The sequence below is a fragment of the Penicillium concentricum genome, assembly GCF_028827145.1.
Source record: "Penicillium concentricum strain IBT 3081 chromosome Unknown utg000002l_segment0_segment0, whole genome shotgun sequence".
In the NCBI taxonomy this organism is placed as follows: Eukaryota; Fungi; Ascomycota; class Eurotiomycetes; order Eurotiales; family Aspergillaceae; genus Penicillium; species Penicillium concentricum.
This window is the reverse complement of record NW_026622755.1, coordinates 10741559-10758590: the sequence shown is the minus strand read 5'-3', so window position 1 is coordinate 10758590 and position 17032 is coordinate 10741559. Positions and strand designations below refer to the sequence as shown.

At 49.1% G+C, this 17032-nt stretch overlaps 8 protein-coding genes across 8 annotated transcripts; 4 read left to right on the top strand and 4 right to left on the bottom strand.

Moving 5' to 3' along the window:
• Positions 1-454: 454 nt before the first annotated feature.
• N7517_007809 (uncharacterized protein) lies at positions 455-4203 on the bottom strand (the record flags this gene model as incomplete). The annotated part of the gene is made up of 3 exons (XM_056725539.1): positions 455-1454; positions 1512-3189; positions 3852-4203. The coding sequence occupies 3 exons, from the start codon at positions 4201-4203 to the stop codon at positions 455-457; spliced, it is 3030 nt and encodes a 1009-aa protein (XP_056581789.1).
• A 713-nt stretch (positions 4204-4916) lies between these two features.
• Positions 4917-6704, bottom strand: N7517_007808 (MIP/aquaporin family protein; the record flags this gene model as incomplete). Its single annotated transcript, XM_056725538.1, has 2 exons — positions 4917-6620; positions 6675-6704. 2 exons carry the CDS (start codon positions 6702-6704, stop codon positions 4917-4919), a joined length of 1734 nt encoding a protein of 577 aa, XP_056581788.1.
• A 2252-nt stretch (positions 6705-8956) lies between these two features.
• N7517_007807 (uncharacterized protein) lies at positions 8957-9199 on the top strand (the record flags this gene model as incomplete). The annotated part of the gene is made up of 1 exon (XM_056725537.1): positions 8957-9199. The coding sequence occupies one exon, from the start codon at positions 8957-8959 to the stop codon at positions 9197-9199; it is 243 nt and encodes an 80-aa protein (XP_056581787.1).
• Positions 9200-9480: 281 nt separating this feature from the next.
• On the bottom strand, positions 9481-10785 carry N7517_007806 (glutamine synthetase; the record flags this gene model as incomplete). The annotated part of the gene is made up of 1 exon (XM_056725536.1): positions 9481-10785. One exon carries the CDS (start codon positions 10783-10785, stop codon positions 9481-9483), a length of 1305 nt encoding a protein of 434 aa, XP_056581786.1.
• A 423-nt stretch (positions 10786-11208) lies between these two features.
• N7517_007805 (ANL family adenylate-forming protein) lies at positions 11209-13118 on the top strand (the record flags this gene model as incomplete). The annotated part of the gene is made up of 5 exons (XM_056725535.1): positions 11209-11515; positions 11583-12319; positions 12381-12475; positions 12527-12648; positions 12700-13118. The coding sequence occupies 5 exons, from the start codon at positions 11209-11211 to the stop codon at positions 13116-13118; spliced, it is 1680 nt and encodes a 559-aa protein (XP_056581785.1).
• Positions 13119-14183: 1065 nt separating this feature from the next.
• N7517_007804 (uncharacterized protein) lies at positions 14184-15360 on the top strand (the record flags this gene model as incomplete). The annotated part of the gene is made up of 3 exons (XM_056725534.1): positions 14184-14277; positions 14333-14434; positions 14489-15360. The coding sequence occupies 3 exons, from the start codon at positions 14184-14186 to the stop codon at positions 15358-15360; spliced, it is 1068 nt and encodes a 355-aa protein (XP_056581784.1).
• A 165-nt stretch (positions 15361-15525) lies between these two features.
• On the bottom strand, positions 15526-15861 carry N7517_007803 (uncharacterized protein; the record flags this gene model as incomplete). Its single annotated transcript, XM_056725533.1, has 1 exon — positions 15526-15861. One exon carries the CDS (start codon positions 15859-15861, stop codon positions 15526-15528), a length of 336 nt encoding a protein of 111 aa, XP_056581783.1.
• A 662-nt stretch (positions 15862-16523) lies between these two features.
• N7517_007802 (uncharacterized protein) lies at positions 16524-16991 on the top strand (the record flags this gene model as incomplete). Its single annotated transcript, XM_056725532.1, has 1 exon — positions 16524-16991. One exon carries the CDS (start codon positions 16524-16526, stop codon positions 16989-16991), a length of 468 nt encoding a protein of 155 aa, XP_056581782.1.
• Positions 16992-17032: the final 41 nt, after the last annotated feature.

The following is a 17032-nucleotide window of genomic DNA, read 5'->3' as shown; positions in this document are numbered from 1 at the left end:
ACCTGTGAATATTAGAATGTCACTATATATGATTTTATCTGAAAAGGGATGAAACATATACAGATTATACACAATATACAAAGTATACAAAAAACCCCTATAGACTTCAATACTCCGGTTCTCCGGCCGATCACTGATGCGGGGAGAGCTTCTAGCGTAGACTCCGTATGGAGTACGATACACGGAGTAGTATGTTATACATGGACAGTTTCAGTAAAATAGAAAATATGAGATTATGTATAGATGGGAAAAAATAAAAATAAATCAAATCTCCCTTTCATCCGATCCCGTTGACCCGGCCAAAATAAATCAATACGAAGAATCACAAGAAAAAAAAAAGCCAACCAACATCATGTACACCGACTAGGGCACACGGGGAAAAGGAAAGAAAAACAAATCAAAAGTCATATAGGCATCTGGAATACTTGGTACAACGTAGCCCAAGCCCGGGCCATTACGAGACTGGCTGCACGGCTGCCGGTTGATCCTGACCATCAATCGCTCGAGGTACCTGCACCCCGCTGCGACGTAGCTCATCCAATTTGGCCATGGCAGGCCCGGTACAGATGCGACCGGTCTGCATAAGCGTACGGAGACGTTTGCGACGGGCCTCGCCACTGCGCTCTTCACCGCGCGCAACGCCCTCGTCCACCCAGTCCACGGCATGCACCTTGAAGCTCATGCCGTCGTGACGACCGTCCCATTTGCGGGACTTCAGCCCGAACAGGAGAGTACTGTCATACTGGGCCACGCGGGGAAGAACGAGCAGAGTGATGTGCAAGTCCTTGTCGGTTGGGGGGATCGGCGGAAGGCGTGGACCCTTGGTTGGAGAGGCACCGTCGGGAGTGGCTTCGGGCGGAGGTGCGTGATGGTAGGTATCTTTAATCTCGAGATCGAGCATTGACTCGTCCACGTCGTCGCCCCACGCACCGCGAATGAAGCCGGAGTGGATGGCAGCGGCGACAGGGTCTGAATCGTCTGTATAAACACCGGTGCCCCAGAGGGCGCGCCGGGCGCAAATTTCCTCGCGGTGAGATTGGTTGATTCGGAAACGGGGGACTCGGACGGTAAATGTGCAGTTCTCTCGCTGTTCGAAGCGGGGAAGAGGCTGGGGGGTTGTTGTATATCCAAACTTGGAGCTATCCAAAGAGGACTTGGCAGTAGGGGTGCCGATGCGAGGCGTGTAGAGCGTTGAGCCAAGGTGGTGCCGAGGAAGATGGGCTACACTAGAAAGCAACGGCTCCAGGTTCACAGTAGTACGGGGCTCACGGATAGGCGATGCAGCCGGAATGGCGGCTGGTCGAGGAACATGGTGATGATGGTGATGGTGATGCGGGTGGTGATGGTGTGCGGCAGAAGGATCCGCTGGAGATGTTCGATGGAAGAAGGTAGGACGTTGGAGGGAGCTCAGGGTAGCTGCCTCTTCGTCTGCCTTGTGGCGATGATGGTGGTGGCTAGAGGAATGTTAGCATAGGAATGACATGAAATGTATCTGATTGGGTAGGACATACTGATGGTGATGGTGATGGGAATGCCGAGAGCGACGGGCGTTACGTGCTGATAGTATTCCTCGGGCATCATTAGCCTCAAGTTCCATCTGCTCCTCATCGCGCGACTTTCTCGACCGTCTGCCAGCTGCAGAGGATGGCCGAGCAAGCTTAGACGCCTCATCTATCCCATCTCCATTCGAGCGACCGGTGAGGCTATCGCGCTTGAAAGGACTAGAGCCTAATGGCGTCGATGGTCCGCTGCCACCAGTAGCCGCGGTGACACCACCAACGCCGCTGCCAATACCGGAGAATACTCGCCCCAGTTCATTCTTGATCGCTGGCTCTCCAGCGGGACCGATGTATGGAGCTTGAGCGCCTTGTACAGCTTGGGGAAGAGGCGATGCACGGCCACCGCGTTTCCCATCAGCACCAACGGCCAGCAGGCTGCGATGATGGAGCAGCTCCTCGCTTCCTTTACGTCGTCCCTCATCAGCTAGGGCTGCTAGACCCGAGGATGCGGCAGCTGTCGACGCGGAGATAGCAGGGGTTGAGCTTATCCGTGGAGGCCCTTGGTGTCTGAGATATGGATCATGAGACGGCGGAGGAGTTGGTTGACTATTTCGAGACTGAATAGTGATCGGGATCTGTGATAGTCTATTCCCACCCGGTTGTGACCCCAGTGATTTAGTGTAGCTTTGAATGGCCCCAAACCCGAAACCCGACCCATGCTCCGGTGCAGGGAAGCGCTTACTTTCCGGCGATGGAGGGTGGGAGCGACCATGGTCCCATGTAGAGCCGCTCTGGTGACGATCGAGCGGGTCACGTTCACCGTAGTGGGAGCCATACCGATATGATCCAGGCTGGGTCAGCTTGGCATCGGATCCATGAGCTGGAGCTCGTTCTCGCTCCCGTGGTGCAGTATCCTCCGAGCGCCGCTCGCCAAACATGTTGGCAAACCGACCATGTTGTGGATCATGACTTCCGTATGACCCAGATGCAGGCCGAGGGCCGGACTCGAAGGGGCGATCCGCGACCCCTCCCGGCTGGGAGATCGGACTGTAGCCGGGGGGTCGTGTGGACGCGTCAGCATGGGGTGGCTGGCTACTGGGCCGAGCGATCGGACCGCTAAGACTCATGCGACGAGGTTCGTTGTACGGTGGCTCTGCTGTGGACATTCGAGGCGAAGGATGGGTCGAGTGTGGCTTCTCGGGATATTGTGAGAGCGACGAGCGCGTCAACCCTCCGAATACTGACTGCTCTCCACCCAGACTGGAACCTCCACCAGACCCAGACCGGTATGTACGGGCGCCTTGAGGCTTGGAGAATGGCTTCTCCGGTGTATGTGAACGACGGAAGAAAGAGTTATCGAGCGGGGAGGGCCTTGCCGGGGCAGTGGGTGGGGACATGGCAGCGGAAGATGGTGCATTACCGAATATTGACGATGCAGGTGGTCGCGAAAAGAACGGCGCAGATTCTCGTGTAGATTCTCGCGCAGGTCGATCCGGGTCCGAGCCTAACATCGCGGAAATCGACATGCTGCTGCCCGGTCGGTGCGCCTGACCCTTAGGTACATCGCGCGACATCAAAGATCCCCCAGGCGCGTGGGTTGGTTGTGGTCGCGAGGAATATGAATGTGGAGGAGATGGGGGCGGCATTTGGCGATTTCCAAATGCCGGTGGTGCGGACTGTTCGTTCGGACCTACCAGACGGGTTGGCGTTAGCAAATGTTGGTTGATACAAGGGGATTCCAAGATGACCGCGCATGTGCCGGATGAGTGACGAAATCAAAATGTATCGCGACAGAGGACGGTTGCACGGGGTTCTCGGGCCCAGGTCGGGTGCTCACCAGGAAATCCAGGACTCCCACTACTGCCCTGGGAATTACGACGCGTTGTTTCGTGTTGTGATGGCGTATGATTCATAACGGAAGCACCTAAGACCCCTGTGAACGAGTGAGCAACAGTTCAAAAAGGGAAAGCAAGGGCCAGATCGAGGAGAACCCGTGACTCCGGAAGCTCCCACGCTAGTCCCAAACAGGCAGGGGCTCCTCTGAACACGCTAGACCTGACCTGGACTAGCGCTCCCGAGCTGTCGTCCAGTCGATCTGCGCCACCGGGGAAAATCCATCAGGGGCAGTGTGTTTGAGGAGAGGGAAAAGGGTTTGAATGGGATTTGATGTGTCGCGTGGTTTTGAGTTGAATTCGATGACTATAAAAACTCCATTCCTCCGGTCGCCCATTCTCAGAAAGGGGACTGTAACAAAAGTGGAGGTCACGGCACAAGTCCGATCCTTAGAATCCCCAATCTGGGGGGGGAACCTTCTGGAGGGAAAGTAAACACAAAACTAGAGATATTGCCTACCTTCACGATATCGAACAACCTGCGGTTGTGAATTATTCCTGCGATGTGTTTGTTCATGATTCCTTGTCTCAAGACTCCCATGCCGACGGTGTGCTTGTGTTGGCCCATTCCTCGGGAAGTATGCGCTGGAAGGATCCCCACGAGATGTATTCCGCGAAGTGGTTGACTGATAGAGTTGTGACGGAGAGGGCGTGTTATTCGAAGAGGGAGAAGGGTACGGGCGAGGCTTGTCGGTCTCCGGTTGAGACTCGGTAAAAGGCACAGCAAACTGTCGTGGATCGCGAGGTTCTTGCGAGGCCCCCAAAGGCGAGGGCCGTGGCGGGTATGAGTGTTGTAGTCGTCGGTAATCCATGTCCAAAAATGTGTTGGACAGCAACTAGAGTAAGGTAGAAGATATGAAGAAAGAAGAGAACAGAATGGCGGTGGAATAGTGAAATGCACAAGATGGAAATCGAAACGGGCTAGAGCTGCAGGATTGATCGCGCGACCCGCACGATATGGGAGCGTGCAGAAAGAAGGCGTTTAGGTGTAAATGTACCCACAATCAATCAACAATTAACGGTTGAAAATGAATCCCACTTATAGTGAAATTTCTTCCAAAGTTGGGGGGAAAGAGAGAAAAAACGGTGAAGCGATGACGGTGTCTTTAGCGTGGGCCAAGACTCTCTATCTTGCATGCGGGGATTATGTACATTGTAGGTACATTTGACATGCAGCTAGAAAGGAAAAAGAAAAGAAAGTGTTTTGAAACATATTCCTTTTTTTCGGCATTCATGCCCAATCTGCCTATTCTTTAACTGGAGTTTATGTCCTGTATTACCTGTTTCTTATGTGCTAGGCCTTTTTGGATACTTGCATATGCAGGAAATCTACTATGATCTTCTTTGGGCATAAAATATGGAAAATATCCTGTTATAGGCTTTGGGTATACTTGATATATTTAGCCTCTTCAGCCGGACATGTCCTAAGATACCGAGGTATAAAATGCAAAGGGACATAAAAAGAACCAATCACCCTCAAACATCAAAGGGAAACACAATGTTCAACACTTGACTGTGGAACCTCTTACTTCAATTGCAGTCGGCGCTTCCATCTCATCCCACTCTTGGTTATGGCGCGCTGGGTGCGCTCAAGTGGGTAGTTAACGGGGGATTCACCACCAGTGAAGATAAAAAAGTCATAGAGGAAAGCACCCACAAACCCACCACTCAGAGCCCCAGCCCAAGGCCCATAGAACCAGTAAGGATCAGTGAACAGAGTGCTAGGGTAGCCGATAGCGAGAAGCGCAAGCCGAGGACCAAAGTCACGACTTGGGTTGAATGCCGCTCCGGTCTGATGGGCAAAGCACATGCTCAGACAAGTAATGACCAGCCCAACAATCAGCGAGTTCATACCAGCACCGGGTGGAGCATTCTGGTCATCACCAAGAGCCAGAATTGTGACGATCAAAAAGGCCGTACCGATAAACTCATTGAAGAACGCCGTGGTAGAACCTACCCACACCTCACGCGGATTTGTCACGAAGCTGTTAATAATACCGGTATCCGGATTGAGATAGAGGTAGTTCTGAATGGCTTCGTAGTAGATTCCATACGCAACAAGAGCCGCACAAAAGGCGCCCAGGAACTGAGCGGTTAAGTACTCGGACATCTTGCGTTTGGGGAAACCACGGAAGAACCACAGCACCATGGTCACGATGGGATTGAGATGGGCACCAGAAACACCACCACAAATGTAGATGGCCATCATAGCTGCCAAGCCCCACGCCCAGGCGGTTGTGTTGGGATTGCCCTGTTTAGCGACGGTGACGGACAAGTCGACGCAGAAACCCATAGTGAGCTGGACAAACACACCTAGGGCCTCGGCAAGAGCTTCACGGTGGTGTGTACGAATGACCGACCAGGTGGTGTGGTTGTTATGCACTTCATCCTCGACCAGTTCCTGCACGAGTGGATGCAGGTCTTCGGGGTAGCCTGCCTTCTCCAGTTCAGGAATATCTAAGAGTTCGTCCAGCCTCGCACCCAGGTCTTGATTCCCTAGCTGATTATCACCGAACGCAGGTCGTTCCTCTGGTTCGTCGTTTGGAGAATGTCCCTCCTGTACAATTAACAGTTGATCTGGAGGATCCCAGGCTGAAGGGCGTCTTCCCCTGACCGAGGAGGTACGCGACATGCGCGAAGTCCGTCTCGCGGAGGTGACATCACCCGTGATAATCTTATTCATGAGATTTTTTTCACGCTGCAAACGAGCATCCTCAACCTGGGCGGCTATTTTGCGCGGGTCGGAAAACTTATCAATGCGACCCTGCTCAATATCATTTGGGTCGACCTCAAGACCAAGTCTCTGCGAGTACTCAGTGGGATTCTGAGCTTTTGCTAAGTTCTGCAAGAGCTCATCTTTGGTAGGCACCATGCTCGATCGCACCACACGGGGCAGCGGCTTTGCCAAAGACCAGACCGGTCTGGCGTTGGAAGACTGTTCATAGGATGGGTTCAGATCCGCATAACCCGGCTGGACGAAGGGTTCCTGAGCCAACTGCAGCTGGGGGGTTCTGTCTGGTCCAGCCAAGGTGAATTTACCCTGCGTGCGTTGCGCGAGAGTACTGTGGGGAACCAAGCTGGGTACTCCGCTGCCATTGCTACGCCTCGAGCCAACTGAGCTATATCGCCGGGTACCACTGCCATTTTCAACGGGGATTCTCATGGGTGAGATATAATCCACATCGCTGGCAGCTCGGTTCCGGACTGGTGAGTGTGGCTGAGCATCTGACTAAAAGAATAATATGGATTAGATGATTTCTTCCAGGTGCTTGCTTCGACTCACTCTCGCCCTCGGACCACTTTCCCCATCCATAGTGACTTTGATTTGAGATGATCTATCCCTACGATCGGGAAGGTTGATGGGTGAAAGGTGTTCCTGCCAAAAACAGAACAAAGCAGAGAAAGAGAAAGAAAAAAAAAGATCAAACAAGAGGGAACAATTTATGCATTTATTTCAACTCTTCTAGTTACGCAATGGCTCGAGGATCTTCATTGAACTCCTCAATTGGTGGTGTGGATCATATTCTCAGCATATCAGAAGCTCCCGATCAATGAGATGTTTCAGCATTTGACATCATTTGGCAGTTCCTTGTGATGTAGATTAAACAAGATCTCACTGAACCATTCCGGTGTCTTGACGCTATCAGCTATCTAGATAACCGATTTCCTTGCCTCTGTTAGGGCCTGCTCTATATATGAATTTGATGAGGGGAAGCTGACTCGGTAGTCTTATAGCACTCAGCGTTCAACCCCCAGGTTTAGGGGGACTGCCTAGATAGAATTCTACTGGGAGAAGAACATTTGAAATTGAAAAAAGCAAAAGAATTTGTCACTAAAAATTCCACCTGTGTCGCGCCAGAAATTATATTTTTATAGTTGTGTAGTGAGCAGCCCTGGTCCGTACCTGACTCAATCTTGATTCTATTAACTTTGTTACTTACAATATACTTTACATATTGAGTCCGCTGCTTGTAACGTGTTTATCTCCGTATAAATGAGATAAACGGAAATCCTCAAAGTGGCTGTCGAGTACGGCAGGTTTTTGTGTCCAACGGGAGTGTTTCGCTGGTAAAAGGTTGACCAGCTGCTGTCAAACTTTATACATTATGTATGTGTAGTCTCTTGAAGGCCTGGAAATAGCTATCAAAGGTGCCCCAATGATAATATTAGGGTATAGTCAGCCGTTATATTCTAAAAGACCCCAAGAAAGATGATAACAAAGTGGGTTTTATAGTAGCGCTAGCCTTTCTCCACGGGATGTACGAGCAATTTAGATATAGGTGTTTTAGAGTAGGGAATATGTCGAGTTCATAAAGCTATTTAAAACCGAGAAATAATCTCATACTGATAAGGGCTTTTACATAGGTTGGCGTGATGGACCCGAAAACCTGTCGTAGTCGAAAAAGGCTAAAAGAAAGGACAGGGTAATGCGACTGACCGTATTGTACGGGACCAGGGAAATAAAAAGCTGGAGGGGAGAAGCTACGCAAGATATAGAGAAACAAAGCGAGAGAAATGGATGGACTTTGAGGCGCTCTGTGCCGTTGAATTCTAAGCTGAAGGAGGGCGTACTCGCCGGTACAACGCAAATTTCCTCGATTTATGCCTCCGTCTTTCGACGCGTCCAAAGAAACCGTTATTGTTCTGCGCCCGTTTCTATCCCTTGGATATGCTGTTCTGGATTGCGAAATGTCAGAAGGAAACTCACAAAAAACCGGTAAGCCAGAATCTCGCGGCAGCTAATCAATGGATGCTAATCAAAAATACAGATGAATGGTCAAGGTGTAATGTGACGATAAGCATTACCTGGTCTTCACCGGGTTCGAAACTCCGTGGCTTCACTATATGTCCAGAAAGGATCCAGAGGAGATCTTGGTGACAACTTCCCGCACCTCTGTCTTACAGGGGTTGCTTGGTTTGCACAATCACAAATACGTCAAAGGTCGTGGTCACTCTCAGCAAGCAGCAACTGTTGGATATGGCCTTGATCAAGCTCCCTTGGTATTGGGCAATGTATATACATGCATGGTGATATGCCCTTGCTGGGCGCCTCAAAATCCAACCATCTCTCTTTATCTCTCTCTTGACTAAGTATAAGCGGTGTCTCAATTAACCTATTCACGCTTAGCTTGTCGAATAGAAGCAGCCTGTTATAAAATAACATGAATGATTACCTGATGTAGTCTCAACATCCTTAATCGGTCATTTGTCTTGGCGTCTTGGCGATTAATTCGAGTGAATCTACGGATGTGCCCCCTTATACATATTGTATATATACTCTGTGCTAAAGGATTCATTGCCTTAACATTATATACCACTTGACTCGAATGAGCCAATTTAACAAACCTCAACTCCCGACGATCATATGCAATCGCCAATCTTGATTGCGTGCTTCGCGCAATTCCTTGCACAATTGCGCGATGTTCCCCTGTCCTGAATACCTTGAATCAGCAATATTTATACCACGCTCCTCGCGCCATTGGTCTTTGAACACTTGCGACTCTGCAGCCTGGTTCTTTATACGAGCTAAACCGAACCAGGGAGGTCTCAACCGTGCAGCTCGCTATGGAAGCTATTGGTTCATCTGACGAGACTGTTACCGTGGAGTTCTCAAAGGAGACTTTGAACCTGGAAACCAACCCCCAATTCGAATACGATCCATGGCTTCTCGATGATCATCCCTTACGGTCATACCCGACAGAGTGTATCCCAGGCCTGTCGCTGTGTCTTGATGAATACTACGAATCTATTGGAAAGCGAAAGGCGGCTCTCTTCCGCGCCGGATGCATTATCCTTGGATGCCTGTAAGCATTCCTGTGGTATATACAACGTAGTCATCGAGACACCTCTCTGACAGCAATCTTTCCCCAGAGCCGTATTCCAATGTCTCCGATTGCTCCCAATCAATATGAAACAGACACTCCCGCCTCATGAAACGACGCCTCACGTCAGTCTACCCCCGGAGTGATTAATCACACATTTGACATCTTAATACATAAGCCTACCTAGTGAAGCATAATTCCTTTAGTCTATATATTTGAAAAGGGCTATATAAATTGAACAACCACAAATGAAATGAAAATTGGAGTCTAGAATAGTTCAATAAGAAGCTCTCTAATTGCTTGCGGGTCCATCTCTTTCATCTGAGAGATCTCATACCGCTTGATATTAATGTAGTGGTCTATCATGGGCCGACCGATCATGGCGGACAGAAGGCCATCATCCGCATTCAAGATTGCTAAAGATTCATCAAGGCTTCGTGGTAGCGGCTCGCCACAAAAAGAAGCTTGATTTGCCGGGATACCAAGATCCGGCCAAGTCAATGGCTCCTTGCCTGCCAATCCTAAAAGCCCGGCACCCAGGATTGCTGCCAGTGTAGAGTACATGTTGGCTGTGACATCGATGCATCGAACTTCCCAGTGACTAGGTTCTACCTTTCGAATGGGGACAACTCGTGATTGTGTTCCCCAGCCGACTGTATTTCCAGCCATGCGTGGTTTGCGCCGCTCGTAAGACGATTCTAGCGGCAAGCAAAAGCTCCATAGACTGGGAAGACGCTTTAGGATGCCCGCGAGGAATGAAGCTTCAAGGGTAGAACTGGCGGGTTGTAGCGAGAGGTGCATATGTTGGCCATTTGCTTGGGACTCAGAAGCTATAGGCTTAGGAGACATAGTAACCTCATAGCCGTGGCGGGAGAATGTGTCTTTGAGGTAATCGTGCACGAGTATCAATTGATCGACCGCTTGCATTGGTGGGAGCGGCCCTAGGACAATCTCATATTGTCCCCGGAAGCCTTCTGTGTGCACCGCTTGGACTATCACGCCTTGAGCGCGTAGTCGGGTCACGCACTGCTCCACATATTGGAAACACGTATCACGTAGACCAGAAACAGCAAAGTGTCCTAATCCGTTACTGCATCGAACCATTGCATTTGAGGATGGATCTGATTTCATCACAATAAACTCAACCTCGAAACCCACCAGGAAATCTAGTTCCCAGGTCTGGCGTGCCTTTTGCAGCACCCCTGTTAGCGCCTGTCGGGGACAGAGATCACTGCTGAGTGGGCGTTCTAGTACTGTGAAGTTCAAAGCACACATCACCATGGCAGTTCCGGGATGAGAAGCTGGGCGAAGGGATGACCAGTCTGGGACTGCCCAGTGCATGCCTCTAGGAGGATCCCGAGGAAGGATGTGGTTATCGACGGTACAGTCGAGTGCGATTCCAGCAGCCTGAATAGGCGTTCCTTTGACAACTTGAGCAATAACAGACTCGAGAATGAGTACGCGAGCTCGAAGTACACCTGAATAGTCCTGCCATTGGAAACGAATGTAGGTAATCTCAGGGTGATCTTCTCGAAATTGCTCGAGGATTTCTGTTGGACATGGAGTTTCCATCGCGATGGGAATTGGAAAGTGCATTACTGTGTCCGAGATTTTGATGTATGCAAAATTTCACAGATTCATGATAGGGGCAGATCCAGTTGAATGTGAGTGGAGCTTGAATACAGTTGAGCTATACTAGCAGATACAACGAACCTTGGACTTATACTGTCGATCTTTCCGAGTGGAGCCCTGAAATCGCTGTGGAGAAATAAGTATATTATCAGTAAATGACACAAAAGACTAAGGAAAACAAGGTTCCTGCAGGTATCTCCACTGTATAGTAATAAATACTGTAATAGTACCGATCTTAGCTCCAGCCCTAGTAAAACCAACCAATCTTGTGGAAATGATCCTAACCTTAGAAGGTTAGACATTTACTGAACAATATGTCTCTCTTCCATTTGTCTATTCTTTCTCACTTAAGTACGTGACAATATGGCCACTCCAGTTGAAAGGTTTCCGAATGACGCGATATTCACCAACCTGGTCAAGCTAAGAGACACTGTCCCCGGCGTGGTGATTTATGACGAATATGGCATTGAGGCAGCGTATCGGGATCTTTTCGAAGACATTGTGAATTTGCGCCAGGTCTTGCGAGAAACGCTTCCCCCCGATTGTATGGACAGCAGGGGTCTCTTGCGACCAGAAGCCAAACCCGTTGCTAGTATGACAGTCAGCATCTACTACTTTATTGTTAGCTTCCTTACTATTGCGTCTCTGGGGGGAGCATCTGTTCCGCTGTGTGAGTTTTCCCATAATTCCGAAAATGGCATCGGGGCGAACAATAGCTAACAACATATGTCATCTAGCATCCACGGCCACTCTGGAAGAAACTGCCTATTCCTTGAGCAAAGCCAATGTCTGCTGTATTTTATTTGATCCATGGACAGTCAATCAGTCCGCTCCGATCAAAAACCATATACAGAAAAGCCCAGGCCAGCGGCTTCACACCATCCAGATGCACCCAGCTGAAAGAAAGTCAACTTCAACCAAGATCGAGATAGATGAGTCCCTCACTTTTCCTGAGAGTGATACATGCTGGATCATGTTTTCCTCGGGCACCACCGGGCAACCGAAAGGTATAGCCATCCCACGGCGAAACTTCTTTTTCGAAATCCAGGTGGACCCCACGGATCTATTTCTGACGTACCGCCCGGTGCACTGGATAGGAAGTGCAATTACGCCTTTGATAAATGTCTTGGTGGGAAAGAAGACTAGCGGCCTTAAGCGTGGCGCTGGCCCAGCTCACATCTGGGAGGCGCTCAAAGAAGGCATCATCACAAGAACCTCGCTAACCCCCGTGCGTCTCAAAGCCATGCAAGAATATTATTATTCCACTATTTGTCAGTTTTCATCGGAAGACCAGGACAGATATGTTGCTGGAGCGTCCAAGCTGCAGTCGGTTATGTCCAGTGGTTCTGTGTTGAATCCTGCGACGGCGAAATTCTGGAAGAATCTTACCAACATGCCCATCGTCACTGCATATGGGATAACCGAGTTAGGAGGCGGGGTGTTTCGGACCTCTCCTCGGAGTCCTTTTGTCGATGTTCGTCAGAGTGGATTCAGAATGCTATGTTCTATTATGCTGACACATCTGAATTTGCCAGGGAAGTATCGGCGAGCCTATGCCAAATATGATGGTCAAGCTGTCCGACGGCGACAAGGGCCAACTTTTCGTCAAGGCCCCTGGGATGTTCACCCAGTAAGTGTGAATATAATTAAAGGTCACGACTGGTTCTGACCGCTGGTATAGCTACATCGGCGATGAGGAGGCCACCAAGGCTGCCTTTGATGAAGAAGGTTTCTTTAGGACAGGTGATATTCTTCGTCGCGAGGGGAATCAATACATATTTCTCGGAAGAGCATCAAGTGACTGTATGTTGATACTAGCGAAACAAGTTGAGCAATGCGCTAAAGTTCAAATAGGGATTAGATTTTCCGCATTCACAGTATCAGTGCTTGAGGTCGAGGAGCGCCTACTTAAACTTCCATACGTATCGGAAGCATACGTGCTCCCTGTCATGGACTACGAAGTGAGGAACCTGATTGCGGCAGTCATTCGGGTGAAAGCCGATTATACTGAGGTCAACCTTTGCAAGATTCGTGATGATCTTTCTTCGACTACCGAGTCATACAAATTACCCAGACTTCTACGAATTCTGCGAGAAAAAGAGGTCGCTCCTTTGACAGCTTCGGAAAAAGGAAGGAAAAACGAAATGCGTGAAAAATACTTCAAAGTATCCGGCTATCGACCCAATGATTATTTCGTGCCTGGTGTGGAATTCTGGGGAAATGAGACTGGCAGTTATTTTATTAACCCGACAGAAAGGGTATCCTCATCATGACGGGGATTGAAAGCAACAATGATAAGAGACTTTTGACGAAGAAGATCAAGCCGTGTACGGCAATGTACAAGCCCTTATAAGCATGAGATTATTTCTGCATTTTGAATAGTTTTATGAACTTGATACATGGCCCACTTTAAACCGCCTATAATATCTAAATCGCTCGTGAATGCTGGAGAAAGTCTAGCGCTATAAAAACCACATCGTTATCATCTTTCTATTGGTCTTTCTCAAGGTCATTTCTAGGGTCTTTTTGAAATATACTGGCTAATTATCCCGTACTATTGTTAGTGGAGCACCTTTGATACTAGCTATTTCTAGGCTTTTACGAGACTGCATACATGTATGTATAAATGTTGATTCATGGCAGCTGGTTAACCTTCTGCCGGCGAAAAGGCTGATTAGCGGGTGGACGGAAATGAAACCTTCTTAGGGGCAGTTTCTCATCGAAAGAAAAGAAAGGCTCGATCTACGTATTGGTAGTCCTCAGGGCTCTCAGGATCCACATGTTTCTACAACATAGAGATGGCCACTACTTGAGTGCCAAATCCCTTGCCCCTGCGCGGGTATCCATTTTAAAAGCAATGTGTTTTGTATTCGTGCCCTTGGCTTCGGTTTTGGTAGCGGTGTAGTCGATTGTGGAGCGAATTAGTGGACCATTACAGTGTATTGATTGACACGTTTCGCATGGTTTCGGAGTCAGCACGTTCCAAGGTTGCAAGATTGAATCGATCGAGATTGAAATCTCCGATGCGGCGATGGCTGATCATACTGCTCTTTTGCCTTAGCGGGCTCTTAGTAGTTCTTCAGGTGAGCCGAGCCGCTCCACTTCCAAGGTTCTACTCCCGCTATTGTTCCAAGGTTCCCCATAAGCGGGGCCGTCTAGCCAATCCATGGGTTCTCTGTATACTCTATACGATGTCGTATTGTTGAAGATCGTGTACTACAAGTGGACTTCAATATTGAATACCGACACTAGTATCAGCTAGCTGTAGGTTCCGCTGTATTGTTGAATCTTGGACTACGGCTTCTTCCCCAAATAATCTTTCGTTTCCTTATCCGATCATGAGCTCTCAACCAGCTATCCAGGGTAGCCCTTCGGTCGTGTCTAAGACACCCTTGCCAAAATATGAGTACCCGCCTGAGACGGGGAAACAGCGTGAGCAACTCCAACTCCCACGGAAGAGAATACGAACAAGCTAAGAGATCAAAAGTGAATTACGCGGACCTTGTTAGCCTAGACCTCTCCGAGTTCGATCTTCCGGGAGGGAAACAAAGGCTAGCAGAGCAATTGAAGGAATCTGTGCATAAAGTCGGTATGTCTCGCCATCTCCTACGCCCAGGCAGGGTCACGACTGACGCACGATAAGGCTTCTTCTACGTCACCAACATCGGCCTCTCCCAGGACCAAATTGACCAACAGTTCGCCATCGCCAAAGCATTTTTTGCTCTCCCGGAAGAGGAGCGACTCAAATACCGGGCCCCGTTGGAAGAAGGAAGCTATAATGGGTACCGACCCCTAGGAGCGGTCGACATCAGACCCGGTGTGAAAGACACACTGGAGTTCTACAGTATCTTCAAATGCATCCCAGAGACCGAGCGAACACAACCGGAAATCATCCGAGAATACTGGACCGAGATCGAAAGGTTTTCCCGCCACGTGCACGAGCATATATCTTTTAAACTCCTACAGCTACTAGCAATCATGCTCGAACTACCCGAAGACCATTTCCTAGAGTCCCATCGCTACGAGGATCTCTGCGACAGCTCCATCCGTTACATGTACTATCACGCGCGGTCGAAGAAACAAAACGAGGTGTGTCGGGATATCTACTTTAACGGACACACGGATAACGGCAGCATGACGTTCATGTTTCAACAGCCGATTTCTGCGTTACAGGTGCAGCGCAGTCCGGAATCTGACTGGGAGTATCTATACGTACCGGCTGGAACATTGGCAGTCAATTTGGCCAATGCATTCAACTTTTTATCAAATGGGTACATGCAGTCAGGATTCCATCGGGTGATTGCGCCTCCGGAGGATCAGGCGCACAATGACCGACTAGCATTACTTTACTTTTTGCGGCCGACGGAAAAGTTGATTTTGAGAACGTTAGATACCCCTTTTCTGCAGAGGGAAGGGTATGGGAAGACAACCACTGAAAATGATTTGGAGATCTCGTGGCATGAGAACTGGAGAGACAATGTGAGAAGCCGGGGGCTGCGGAATTACAATAAATGAGTCAATATGCTGGGAGTGGGCGAATTTCCTTTTGGATGAATGAATATTACTCTTTTTATAAATTTCCCTTTGGAATAGGTGGTCCTCAAGTCTAACCGACCGTAGTACTTTGTAAGGATCACTTCAGCTACAAATAAGAGAAGAAAAGTGCTACTATGTTCTCACTTACATAGTATCACACATTAAAAGGTTGTCCTGGCTGCAAGGGAAAACCGCAGCAGGTAGGCCATTTCTTCCTGATCCCAGGGAACCACCAATCTGCCTGTGCTCAATATCGCTGCATTCTAGCTGCCAATGATTGACGTCGTACTTCTCTGCCACGTTGACTCTCTCGTTTTTAGCAATGAACCGAGTTTCCTTAGAAACCTTGTAGGGCTTCGTCAGCAAGACGATCACAATAAACGCCTTTCGACCCTGCGCCGCGTCGACTGTCAGTTCATCACGGTACAAACAACCGCACTTGACTTCATCACCCCGAGCCTTGTATGGGTTGATGGTCATGACCTCGGAAAGGCCAATTATGCCGACGTTGGGTAGATCGGAGATTGTACTGAATCTTCAGCGACCTTTGCACGGCTTGGATTGCGCGAGGTGTGGCCATGAGGTTTTGTTTTCTTGGCGAGGGGCGACAATATCAACGGGGAGGGAGAGGTGTCGTTTGCAGGGGAGATTTTAGGGGTTATACTCCTAATCCAAGTATCTCACGCTCTTCCGACTCGCTCCAGTTGGTTGGTGTTTCTGCATGGAGCTCCGTCATAGGTGGCTTTGTTGAACAACCCTGGAATCCGAGGATGATCGCGGTAGTCGCCACCTTGATATCTTATTTTGATGGGAAAAACCATAGTGTATCTGGATGGTCTCTCTAGCTCAAGATCGAACTGGCTTGTGATGGGTTGATGATGTAAGGCCGTTTGGAGGAACCGGGAAGGAAGGAACAGAAGGAAACAGGAAGGAGCCCTGGACCTCATTCCCCCTCAGGCTCCAACTTGCCCAGGTGTACCTCTACACTGACTTTTATCAAACTAACAGAGAATACTTGTATTGTTACCCAGAGAATACAAATGTAGAGGAATCCTGATCTGGTTGTAGAAGCACGGTCTGAATAATGATATAAGACTGTGAATGATATGACTTCGTGCTTCACTTCCACTGATAAATACTCCATGGACCACCCCGAATTCGATATTCTCCATCTTCATTTGCGCCTCTTCCAGTCCCTTGCGCCGTTCTGCATGATCCCCACTTCCCTTATCACTTCACTATTCCCTCTCCCATCCACCTGCCTCCTAGTAGTCAAAAGAATCTCCGTCGTAGCTATAAGCATCGTCGTAGCTATACGAACTCTCCTCGAGATCAAACGTGGCTTCCTCGTAGCAGAACCCATCTCTCTCAAAGCCGAGAGCATCTTCTTCATGGCCGAGCGGATTGTCATCGTGGTCGAAAATATCTTCTTCCTCGCACTCGAGGCTTTCATCACCATCCTCAATGTGAACATTGTATTGCTCACAAACTTCTTCCTCGGGTTCGTGGATGCTGTCGTCGTTCTCTTGGGCTACAGGAATCCCCAAGGCAGCACGCAAACGGTTGCTCCTTTCTTCGCACCAGATAATGATCTGGAGGTTCTTTATTAGATGCAATGTAAGGAGAGGCAGACATAGTCTCTAGCTCCATC